The following is an 11,040-nucleotide window of genomic DNA, read 5'->3' as shown; positions in this document are numbered from 1 at the left end:
TTCAACTTGAACCGGTGGTTCCAAGCCCTGATTCTGGCAGAACCGGTGGTTCCGAGTTTGTCAAATTTGGAACCGGATCATGTGGTTTCAACTTAGATTCATATTTCAATTTTGAATCAAAACAATCTATTTTAATTTTTTAAAATAGTTATTTATTAGTTATGGGAAGAAATGGATTCATCATTTAGAGAGGCATTTGATGGTTTAATTTTTCTTTACGGTCAGTTTAGAATCAAATTGAAACTGTGGGGTTTTTGGAAAAATATTGTTGATGATTTTGTTAGCACGATATGATCCTAAAGATCAAAGCAGGGATAAACTTTTTTGAGTTGGTCGGTTAAATTAATATTGAAATCTTTTTTTTTTTTTCTATCTATGAGTTCTTTATATCTCGTGTGTTTTTATATATGACCTCGAGGAGATAAAATATCTAATATAGATTTCGGAAGAGGTAGTTTGTAATATGGACTCTCAGGAATATTCATATAAGGGAGGTAGTTCATAATCGTTCCAAGCTATCCCTCGGAACTCTTAGGAGTATTTCTATTAACATCTAATCACACTAGCAAATTATTATAACTTAATTTTGGTTTGATTTAAAACTATGAAACCATTGATCAGATTTGATCTCTGTTTTTAACTGGTTTGATTTTAATTCTTAATCGGTCTGAATTGATCTTTGATTTACTAATCGGTGAACTCAACAAAAGAAGAAGCAGAAGCCAAATTATGCACTCATAAATCTATTTATTTTAATAAAAATAAATTTATATTAACAATTAGTAAAACTGTTATTTAAAAATCAATCATAAATAATTTAGGGATTTACTTTAACAATAACTAAAATGTTATTTAAAACAAAATCAACCGTAAACAATCACGCCTGGTGGGACTCGAACCCACAATCGTTTGATTAGAAGTCAAACGCCTTATCCATTAGGCCACAGGCGCCACTTGTTTCGTTGTCGTGCATAAACTTATATATAATATCATAGAGAATATTCGACATGACTTCTAAGTTCAATGACTCGTACCGTGCAACAACAACAACTGATCCAAACCATCATACGGTGTCACAAATGCAGAGGATTGAACTCTCATGTACCTTTGAGAACTTTGTGTGCATGCTGAATACCTCAGTGATGCTTATCGTTTTGTTGCGGTGGAAGCTTCCATCTTACTTCCATAATGGATTCATTGAATGACTTGACATGCAAATTGTTGTTGCCATCCTTCATGCATTCCTTAATGATATGAAGACACCTGGTAGTTGCCACCAACCACAATCATGGCGGCCAAGAAGACGACTCCACTTCTGAGCCGCCTCAGAGGGGCGATTCACAAGGTACGCTTCCTGCTCTCCTTCGACGCCACCAAATGGATCGCTATCTCCTCCTTCAAGAGATCGTCGCCGGTGCCTCTTCGCCCGCTGACCTTCACCGCCCGGCCCAGCTTGCTCGGCTGCACCGACGACTACTACGACGCCCGCTCCTCGTTCGCGCTCTCGAGGACGATGAGCCCGTGCTCTCCTGCGTTGACGACGCCTAGCCCGGTCCCGGAGATCTCGAGATCGACCAGTGATGCGTCTTCCGGGGATGACATCGACCAGAGGGCGGAGCGGTTCATAGAGAACTTCTACCGCCAGCTGCGCATGGAGCGGCAGGTCTCTCTTGAGCTGAGCTACCGCAGAGAGAAGAGCTTGGAGAGGTCGCCTGGAACAGTACAGTAAGCTGTGCTTGATTGATTACTGCATTGAAGCTAAAAAGAGGTTCTTTACGATAGAAATAAGATTTCCCTAGCTATACTAGGAAATCTGGAAAATCCTCTTCAATAAAGCTTCTACGATAATTATTTTTATCTTCTATTATTTTCTTAATTTTCATCCTTTCGATTTGTTCTCCATAATTCTCCCACGAAACTTTTGATGCATTACATTACAATTCAGACACAAAGAATACAACAATCTTAATTTTCTGGTTTTAATTCCAGATGAGATTTTGTGGTTCTTATGGTGTTTCATGAGAATTTGGAGAATATTAGTACATAATTACCAAACTCTTCTTGTTCTTCTGCATGAAACAAACTACAATTATCCATGAAACCCAGTCATCAATAAAACTTAGGTGGTTGTCCAGTGGTTTTCAGCCGACCTTATGGACCAAATTGTTTCCTCCCATAGTACCTACTCAAAAAATGGTTTTCAACAGGTGCTTCTTTTCTTGGATAAGGATCAAGAAGACATCTGAGGTTGTGTTCTTTGGCTAAATGTGAGGTAATCACTGTTGTCTTTCTTGGTTACATGAAATAATTTAGATACACAAATAAGATTGTTTGACAAGCCATTTCAGGAATCAAATACTCAAAAAAAATATTTCATAAAACTCAACTTGGAACAGATTTGCATTGAGATAAGAGAATTAAGCAAGGCAAGTTTCTTGTAGTTTTATCTCTTCTGAAAAGCCAGCATTGACACCTTAAAGTGTATGACAATTCATTGGATTCTGAAGCATGAAATTAGTCAACATGGTGGGTGAGGTTTGCAACCTTAAGCTGGCCTGTGAATGAGATTGGCATCACTGACAGTATGTGGGCTACATGGATGCCTGAGCATGATTACTATCCATACACTACCATGGAGAAGACTTCTCCTCTTGTTTTTTTCTTCTCAGTTGATTATTCTTGCTTTTGACACAGCAATAATGACCATTTCCATGAAAAGGACTTCCCTTTTTGTTGTCTTCTCAGTTGATAATCCTTGTTTTTGACACACCAATGCATGGTTTATCATCTGCTGAAAAAAGTCTAGCAATATTACTAGTTCTTTCCATGAGATGAACTTTGGTTGTCTTTTATGAGGCTTATTTCTTTTACCTGTTTCAAATGGTTTGTCTGAGTATCAGAATCACTACTGCGTTGAAGACTAATCCACAGAATCAATGAACAGAGAGCGAGAGAGAGAGAGTGGTTTGGTTGCCACCATATATAAAAAGTTGATCTTTCTTTTCTTATGGACAGATGTAGATAGATACTAAGGTAGCTTTAGAGAGTGAAGGCATTAAAGTCTTTGAGTTGAAAGTGCACATATCCTGTCAACTATGATTGATGTTAATACTTAAAAAGAGAATCCATCTCTATTGGTGGGTTTTAATGTTTTAATTATATTATCTTTAATAAAATTATAAAAAGATGATTATTATCCTTTCACTTGATTTTTTAGAATTGAACAATTTTTTAATGAGCTAACTATTCATTTTGATTTAATTGGCTCATAAATTATTCTTGATTTTCTTAAATTACTTTTTATTTTCTTCATCTCTATTCCCTCTCCTCCTCCTATTTTATCTTTGTCGCCTCCTCTCTCTCTCTCTCTCTTAGCTTCCTCTTTCTCCACCTTCGTCTTCTCTCTCTTGTTAAAAGATGAGTCGTTTGACTCAACCTGTTAACGAGAATATTCATAGCTAAAGCATATGTTTTAGTTTGATGAAAAAAAATTCTATTTTGATTTTTTAATGAGAAAAAAACCTATTACCTCTTTTTCTATTCTTTTATGTTCTTTGTATTTTAGCCGTCAACACTATTTGTAAGGACATGTTGTAGCTTACCCGAGTCCAATCTCACCCGGTTCACGTCTTAGTCGAGTCTAACCACATCTGGGTTTGGTTCGGCACTCGACCCATGAGTCTTCGACCCATCGATATTTTCGTCATCCAATGAAATATAAGATTTTCTAATCAGACGGTCGAAGATCAAAATAGTCTCCTCTCGTGGATCGCCACCCCATCCGACGATTACATAATGCTATTACTCTTCTATAAATATAGTCTAAATGCCTCTAATTCTCCCTCGGTTCGCTTGAGAGGTAGAGGGCGATGGCGTGAAGCACATCTCGGGGTTGATCTATGAGGAGACTCGTGACGTGCTCAAGATCTTCCTCGAGAACGTCATCTGGGATGCTTTCACCTACGTTGAACACGCTAGTCATAAGACCATCACCGCTATGGACGTCGTTTATGCCCTCTAGAATCAGGGTCGCACCCTCTATAGCTTTGGTGGTTAATCCTAACCTTTTCGCCCAATTGTCATAAACTTAGTTAGAATTGCCTAGGCTGTGATGCACCCTTATGGCAAGGATACGAACTTAGCTTGAGTTGCTTAAGTCGCAAAGCGCTTTTGCGCCAACTTCTTGAACTTAATTGGGATTGCTTAAGTCATGATGCACCCTTGCGATATGCGTCCACAAAGAGTTAACCAATTTGCAACCTCACTCAGGTCCCGAAGGATCTATAAAAGATAAAGTTGATTAGTTAAAAAAACGAGCGGTAGACAACTCCCGATGTCTCGCGGAAAGGAAAGTTTTACAAGCAATTCAGCAAGCACCTTGTGTGCATAAGAGAAAAGAGGGGAAAGGAGGAAAACAAGGATTTTAGAATGTAGAACAAATAGTTGCAAGTCCACAAACAATTGCTCACCGGGTGCCAGGCGCGAAAGCATGTTCCCGTCAAGTTAACGTGTGAACTTGTGAAGATTGTTCAATGCTCGACAATATACCGAAACCCCATCCAACCTTGTGCTACCTGGGGGGTTTTAGGGTGCTAAGATGACTGACATTTTCCGTGTAGTTGTGGCTTATAGAAAATAAGTCGTAGCACGTAAAAACAGAGCAATTTTAGGGCAGTTCGACCCGGCACGGTGAGCGATCGCACTGTAGCGCTGCAACCTATTCGAACATGCATTTTTACAAGTAAAAACACATAAAATCAAGTCAAGACAGACAACCATATCCTTGTATAAGCATGCAAAAGTGATGAACGATTGGTTGATCGAAATTATTGTGGATACACTACGACTGTTCATGACGACTCATCGGAGATGTTAATTGCTCATCTTCTTGTTCTTTGTAAATAGAGTTTATGGTTTATGGTTGTTCCAAGTTGGTACTTCTTACCTCTTGATCATACCTATAATCGGCTAAATTCTCATTAGGGCTTTCGATTTGAAATTGCTCTGCATCTTCATCTTGATATAGTTGGCGCGCTTCTCCATCCAATGGTTGCAAAGATCTTTTCTTCCATTTAATATATTTGTGTGGAGTGCATAAGAACATTTAATTATCAGGCAATGCATTTTATTGATAGCCGAACCCAATTTGGAGAGATTTGAAGCCCACGTTACATTTACGAGGACATCTCCTGTAATGCATTCAAAGAGTAGCCCAGGCAACAGCGCCCATTGCAATCCCAATGGTCGCGCTCACAACTGCTCTAGCAGAGTCGGAGCCCACCGGTGCCTCCGCTGATTCCGCAGGCGACGCTGCGTCTGCGTTCTTGCTGTGTGCCGCCGGCGCCGCTGCGCTTCCCGCCGGAGCCTCGATGGGAGACGCAGGGCTGGACTCTGGAGCCGCAGGGCTCGACTTTGGAGCTGCTGCTGGAGCCGAAGGACTTGTCTTCTTCCCTGGTGCCGTTGCCGGCGCCTGAGCGGGCGCGCTCGCGATGCCGGGTGGCATGATGGCGGTGCTGACTTGGAGCACCGAGACGTTGTATGGCCGCGCCGCGACCACCTTCTGGAGGTTGGAGTTGAGCGGGGCGCCGGGGGCGGCCGAGCCGAACATCATCTGCTCGCCAGGCAGCTCGGTGTAGTTCAAGAACCCCATGTTGTTGGTGGCGAGGCCGGAGGCCTGGAAGAGGGTGGTGAGGAGGGCGGTCTTCTTGGGGACCTTGTCGAGCTTGTAGGGGTCGTAGTAGTCGAGGATGACATGGACGGAGATGACGTTCTTGAGGGTATCGGCGGAGAGAGATGAGAGGGCGGAGATGGCTGAGTTGTCGACGGCGAGGACGGTGATGGTCTGGCGGCGGTTGATCTCGTCGGCCACCTTCGTCTGGGTTAGGTACTTGGTGAAGGTGGAGAACTCGTCGAAGGGTTGGAGGATCCCGACGATGTCGAGGGCGGCAACGGCCGAGGAGGAGATCAAGAGAAGGTATGGGAGGAAGACAAGGAAGCCATGGGCTTTAGGGGCCATTATGGCTAGGGTTTGGTTTTGCCCGAATCCCCACTACAGGAGGTGAGGAAGACGGTGATGTGAATGCACGAAGATGAGGGTGGCGGGACGAAGGATATATAGGAGCAGGAAGGTTTGTCTCCCGCCAAATTTAGAGGTGAACAGTTATCCATGGCTTTGAGCCATTCATTCATATGCGGAGTGGTGCTGAGTTGGAAGCTTGTTTGACTTGGTCTTTTCTTGAGTTTGAAATTGTCATGGGTTATTTTCTATTTTCTTAAAAAATATTATCGATAAGTTTAAATCACTGATCAAGGATGCATATTATATATACATATATATATATATATATACATATATATATATACATACATACCTACATACATATAAATATATATATATATATATATATATATATACATATATATATACATATATACATACATATATACATATATATATATACATATACATATATATATATATATATACATATATATATATATACATATATATATATATATATATACATATACATATATATATATATATACATATACATATATATATAATGCTAACAAAAACATATGATTTGGTATTGATGCACATTTTTTAATAAATATAGTAGAATAATAAAAATAAGGAAAATATGAAATTTAGAATAGCAATTTAATTATATAATTCATCATATGGGTTCAGTAATTATTTTTATGTGAAGATGTTGATTAGTTTAATTAATTTTGTTTTCATCTTTGAAGTTAAAAAATATTAATTTTTTTTCAATTTTAATGTGATATGTATATATAGTTTTATTTTTTAATACATGCAATAATTGATTTGATGGTGTGGAGTTAATACATACTCAATTTGTTGGGATGTTTTACTATCCTAATCATGATAAGACGACTTCCCTCCATGTGTTCTCACGTGCATGACACGTGATTGACACGGGGTCAGCCGTCGCTTTCGTTTCTGGTAAAAGTCAACTCTAATTTGCGTTTTATATACAGAGAATAAAGATACGAATTCTGGTTTTGCTTATCTCCATCAACGCCATTGTGGGCGGCACTTCTTCCGTAGTCGATTTAATCCGGAATACAAGGATAAAAATCGGAGCTTTTTGATCCTTTGTGCGACTCACTCTCTTGCCTTCTCTCTCTCGCTGATTTCTCCCCACGTCATATAGAGATCCGGGGTTAGGGTTTTTCACTTCTCTATTGCTTCTTCGAGCGATCTTTAACAAGGTTGGTCGACGCCTCCTTCCATCGTTGTCGTTCTATCGGCTCTTCCATTATTGTATTGAATATTCTCTGAGTTTAATGGTAATCTTTGTTTTTCTTGATTCGATTTGTCCATTGGAGTGCGCCATTTTCGATTTGGAAGCAACGTTTTGGTCTTGAGACGGGCCAATTAGTGAGTTGTTTATGTTGTTTCTCCGTGATTTAGCAGTAAAAATTTGATCTTCAACTGATCCGATGATTTGACAAATCGACTCTTTGCTTTCCATGTTCCCAGAATTGTCGGATTGTTCACCTAAATTATTTGGATTTTTTTCGTAATTCGTCATGAACATGTCTTTTCGCTGAATTGGCTTGTTGGTGCAACTTCTTTTTGTTACCATTTCCATGGTTGGATGACAGCCAGTGCTTGGTGAGTAGTCGGGTAATCCAAATCTGTGGCGGTGGTGAGCAATGTTGAACTGATACCTCACAAGCACAAGCTTAAATGTGTTTGTATTGCAATAATGCAAACGATATGTACTTTTATAACGAAGAGAATTATGACAAAGCAGTGGACTGATAGTAAAGTGGATGAAATATAGGAGAAAATTAATTTGACCATATTGGACATTCTTTTTATGAACGTGATAGATCTAAGCACCAAACTTTGAGTAATACTCGAAATCCTCTGTTTAGTCTAGATTACAGATCCTGTTGTTTGTGATGTAAACTCCATATATAGGGATGCATGCAATTGTGCATCGGAGCACCACCATGAGCATCCATTAGTATTCGATGTTCTTGATACTATGTTAGTTTGGCATTATATTCCTTGGTTTTTCTAGATAATTATGGATTGGTTGATCCATCATTCAGTCATCTACTTGTCGGTGCACTCCACCGGAGTAGTGCAAGATTTTTATTCTTACTTTTACAGTAGACAAGTTGGTTTGGTAATCACTCATAAACAACAAGAAAGATAACTGCTATTTGCAATTCAGTCACAAATAAGCAAGAAAGTCACAACTACTAACTATAATCGAGAAAAACAAAGTGATGTATTTAGATGTTATTGAGTTCTACAATCTTGTTGTATTTATATGGCACAAAGATATACCAGATTTTGCAAAAATACAATAGTATCAGCATCAGATACCCTTTTGCATGGCAACTTACCCAACTAAAGTATTTTTGGAAGTTTGACCAGATCTGTTTGAAATCGTTTTAGGTGTTAGAGGAAATCACACGGGTCGAATTATCAAGACTGAATGTATGAGGAGTGCAAAACAAGGAGAAAATTACCTTCACTTCTATGAGAAATAGCTTGATGAAAGCTAATGATGATGCTCTTGAGGTGTCTTATAATTGTCGATGAAGTATGTTAATATATGGTTCTATTTTTATCATTCTGGTGCATTGCCATCCTTATCATGTCATAGATTCTTGTACTGTTCACCTTTGCAACAATTATATTGTTATTTTTTCCTTATTCCTCTTTCAACAAAGGTTCTACAGGAGCCAACTTCTTAAAGAAGCTAATTTCTTGGGATTTTCTAATTTGTGCTGTTTGATGATTAGCAAATCTTTTAAGTGAATTTTGATCCAATTTAATAAATAGTGATGATGTTTACGTAGCACAGATCTGAGATGGCCTTATGTACATCTGACAAAAAAGCATTGAAGCGGAGCACCTGTGGATTGGACTTGGTGAACATCAAACTGGATTTTGATTGGGAAGATGTTAAATGCTCGATCTGTTTGGAATTTCCTCACAATGGGGTACTACTTTGGTGCTCTTCGCATGACAAGGGATGTCGGCCTTTCATGTGTGATACTGGTCAAAACCACTCAAATTGTTTGGAGCGGTTCAAAAGTGCATATGGAGTGCCTGCTGTTTTAGAAGTCCCATCTGGTCCAAATGGTGTATCTGTGACGTTCATTCAAGGCACCTCTTCAAGCTCCAGCGGCCTTCCAACCTGTCCATTGTGCAGGGGAGATGTAACTGGTTGGCTTATTATTGATGATGCCCGTTTTTACTTGAACATGAAGAAACGATGTTGTGAAGAGAAACATTGTACATATGTTGGCAACTTTTATAAGCTCCAGAAACATGCTCAACGGAAACACCCCCATTCACGTCCTTCTGAAATTGATCCTGCACAAAAACTAAAGTGGGAAAAGTTCCAGCAGTCATCAGAGATGATAGATGTCTTGAGCATCATAAATTCAGAAGTACCCCATGCCGTGGTATTGGGGGACTATGTCATTGAGTATGAGGACTCAGAAATTGGTGATGAGTATGAAGATTTTCGTAGGAGGAGGGGAAAATGGTGGACCTCTCTTTTATGTTGTAAACTGTTTCTGAGCTTTAGGGGTTTGAGGAATCGGCGGAGATCCAGAAGACGTGTACGAAGCAATCATTGGTCAAACTATGATGGTTTCTATGTAGGTGAAGATTCTTCAAGGTCTGTACATATAAGAGATTACAGATTTCCTGCAACTGATGTTCAATTTGAAAGAACCGCTGTTGGTGGTGCCACAAGATCTGTAGACACAAGAGATTACAGATTTGCTGAAACCAATGATGAACTTGCAAGAACTGCCATTGGTGCTGCCACAGGGTCTGTAGATACAAGAGATTACAGATTTACTGAAACCAATGATGAACTTGCAAGAGCTGCTGCCATAAGACCTGTAGAGTTAAGAGATTACAGATTCGCTGAAACCAACGATGAACTTGTAAGAACTGCTGCCACATCACTGGTGATCCCCAATCAATACAGGTGGGTTTAAATTGTTTCTTGTTTCTTATAACATACTGGCCCTTGGATTATGTTTACACCATGGTGTCATTTGGTTGGAGAACAAGTGAGGGAAGGAACAATCCATGACATCCTGCCAAACAATCATAATTGATAGGATGTGAAGGGGTTATATTTATCTGATCAAATAATGTATCCATTAGATTAGTTAATCCTAACAATATGATAGAATTAGATATTTACTTGAAGGGGGAAATTTTGACCATTATTCTTTATTTCTTATTCTTAAGCCAAACAAGAATGACATAGTGATTACTCCACTCATGGAGTGAGTTCATTTATTATCTTGGTATCTGTTCTTAAAGTAAAATACTACTCTGTATGAACAAGACTTGGAAATCTCTTTGACACATCCTTATGAGAAGGTAGATTTTTTACCATTGCATTTCAAGCAGTTAAGGGAATATATAAACAATAACACTTTTTTTTTTACCTTTCTATCATAAGACCATGTACTTTGAATTATGAGATATCATAGTCAAACTGTGTACTTTGAATTATAAACAATAACACTTTTTTTTTACCTTTCTATCAGAAGACCATGTACTTTGAATTATGAGATATCGTAGTCAGACTGCTCGCCATAAGATTGGTAAGACGATATCTTAGATAGCTGGTACTTGACTTGTCTGATTCATCTTCCCCTTGGTTGCTTCTGATATGCTATCCTTTTTCATGTGGACAGGTATGGAATGTACGATTACCATTTCTATTATTGATGGCCACACGAATGTGCAGCAGTCGGTTGGTCCTCTTGGGACATGCTTTTCATTTTGTTAGGTTTGAATTCTTTCTCGTTGTTATAGGTTTTTCCTGTTGACAGTACTCTGTGAATATATAATCATCAACCAAATCTTCAGGAAACATCAATGTGGGCTTTTCTTGTTTCTATAGCTTATCTTATGAGTCGTTTACTACTACAGGTTTTCTTGTTATAATGCATGATGAGCAGATTTAAATTAGTCAACCCCAAGTGGATCCTTACTGTGCGTCACAAAAGAAG

General features: G+C 39.0%; 3 protein-coding genes and 1 non-coding gene across 5 annotated transcripts; 2 read left to right on the top strand and 2 right to left on the bottom strand.

Annotated features, from left to right (window-relative positions):
- Window positions 1–878: 878 nt before the first annotated feature.
- Window positions 879–951, bottom strand: TRNAR-UCU (transfer RNA arginine (anticodon UCU)). Its single transcript has one exon. It is a non-coding gene; the product is annotated as a tRNA-Arg (tRNA).
- A 148-nt stretch (window positions 952–1,099) lies between these two features.
- Window positions 1,100–2,007, top strand: LOC103985358 (uncharacterized). The gene has a single exon (XM_009403023.3). It carries the CDS (start codon window positions 1,289–1,291, stop codon window positions 1,727–1,729), a length of 441 nt encoding a protein of 146 aa, XP_009401298.2. The 5' UTR covers window positions 1,100–1,288; the 3' UTR covers window positions 1,730–2,007.
- A 3,193-nt stretch (window positions 2,008–5,200) lies between these two features.
- Window positions 5,201–6,126, bottom strand: LOC103985865 (fasciclin-like arabinogalactan protein 14). Its single transcript, XM_009403725.3, has one exon. The coding sequence runs from the start codon at window positions 6,014–6,016 to the stop codon at window positions 5,201–5,203; it is 816 nt and encodes a 271-aa protein (XP_009402000.2). The 5' UTR covers window positions 6,017–6,126.
- Window positions 6,127–7,028: 902 nt separating this feature from the next.
- On the top strand, window positions 7,029–10,924 carry LOC108952798 (uncharacterized). Of its 2 annotated transcripts, XM_065152266.1 has the most exons (4): window positions 7,029–7,239; window positions 8,856–9,998; window positions 10,573–10,629; window positions 10,723–10,924. In XM_065152266.1, exons 2-3 carry the CDS (start codon window positions 8,863–8,865, stop codon window positions 10,604–10,606), a joined length of 1,170 nt encoding a protein of 389 aa, XP_065008338.1. In that variant the 5' UTR covers window positions 7,029–7,239; window positions 8,856–8,862; the 3' UTR covers window positions 10,607–10,629; window positions 10,723–10,924. The 2 variants fall into 2 exon arrangements, with proteins under 2 accessions (XP_065008338.1, XP_065008339.1); XM_065152267.1 differs by lacking the exon at window positions 10,573–10,629.
- The last annotated feature ends 116 nt before the right edge of the window (window positions 10,925–11,040 follow it).

This window comes from Musa acuminata, chromosome BXJ3-5 (assembly GCF_036884655.1).
Source record: "Musa acuminata AAA Group cultivar baxijiao chromosome BXJ3-5, Cavendish_Baxijiao_AAA, whole genome shotgun sequence".
Classification (NCBI taxonomy): domain Eukaryota; kingdom Viridiplantae; phylum Streptophyta; class Magnoliopsida; order Zingiberales; family Musaceae; genus Musa; species Musa acuminata.
This window is presented reverse-complemented; position numbering and strand designations above follow the sequence as displayed.

Coding starts and splice junctions, on each gene's coding strand:
- LOC103985358 (XM_009403023.3), top strand. CDS start 1,289: ATGGCGGCCAAGAAGACGACTCCACTTCTGAGCCGCCTCAGAGGGGCG.
- LOC103985865 (XM_009403725.3), bottom strand. CDS start 6,016: ATGGCCCCTAAAGCCCATGGCTTCCTTGTCTTCCTCCCATACCTTCTC.
- LOC108952798 (XM_065152267.1), top strand. CDS start 8,863: ATGGCCTTATGTACATCTGACAAAAAAGCATTGAAGCGGAGCACCTGT. Junction 9,999..10,722: donor GTGATCCCCAATCAATACAG/GTGGGTTTAAAT, acceptor TCATGTGGACAG/GTATGGAATGTACGATTACC.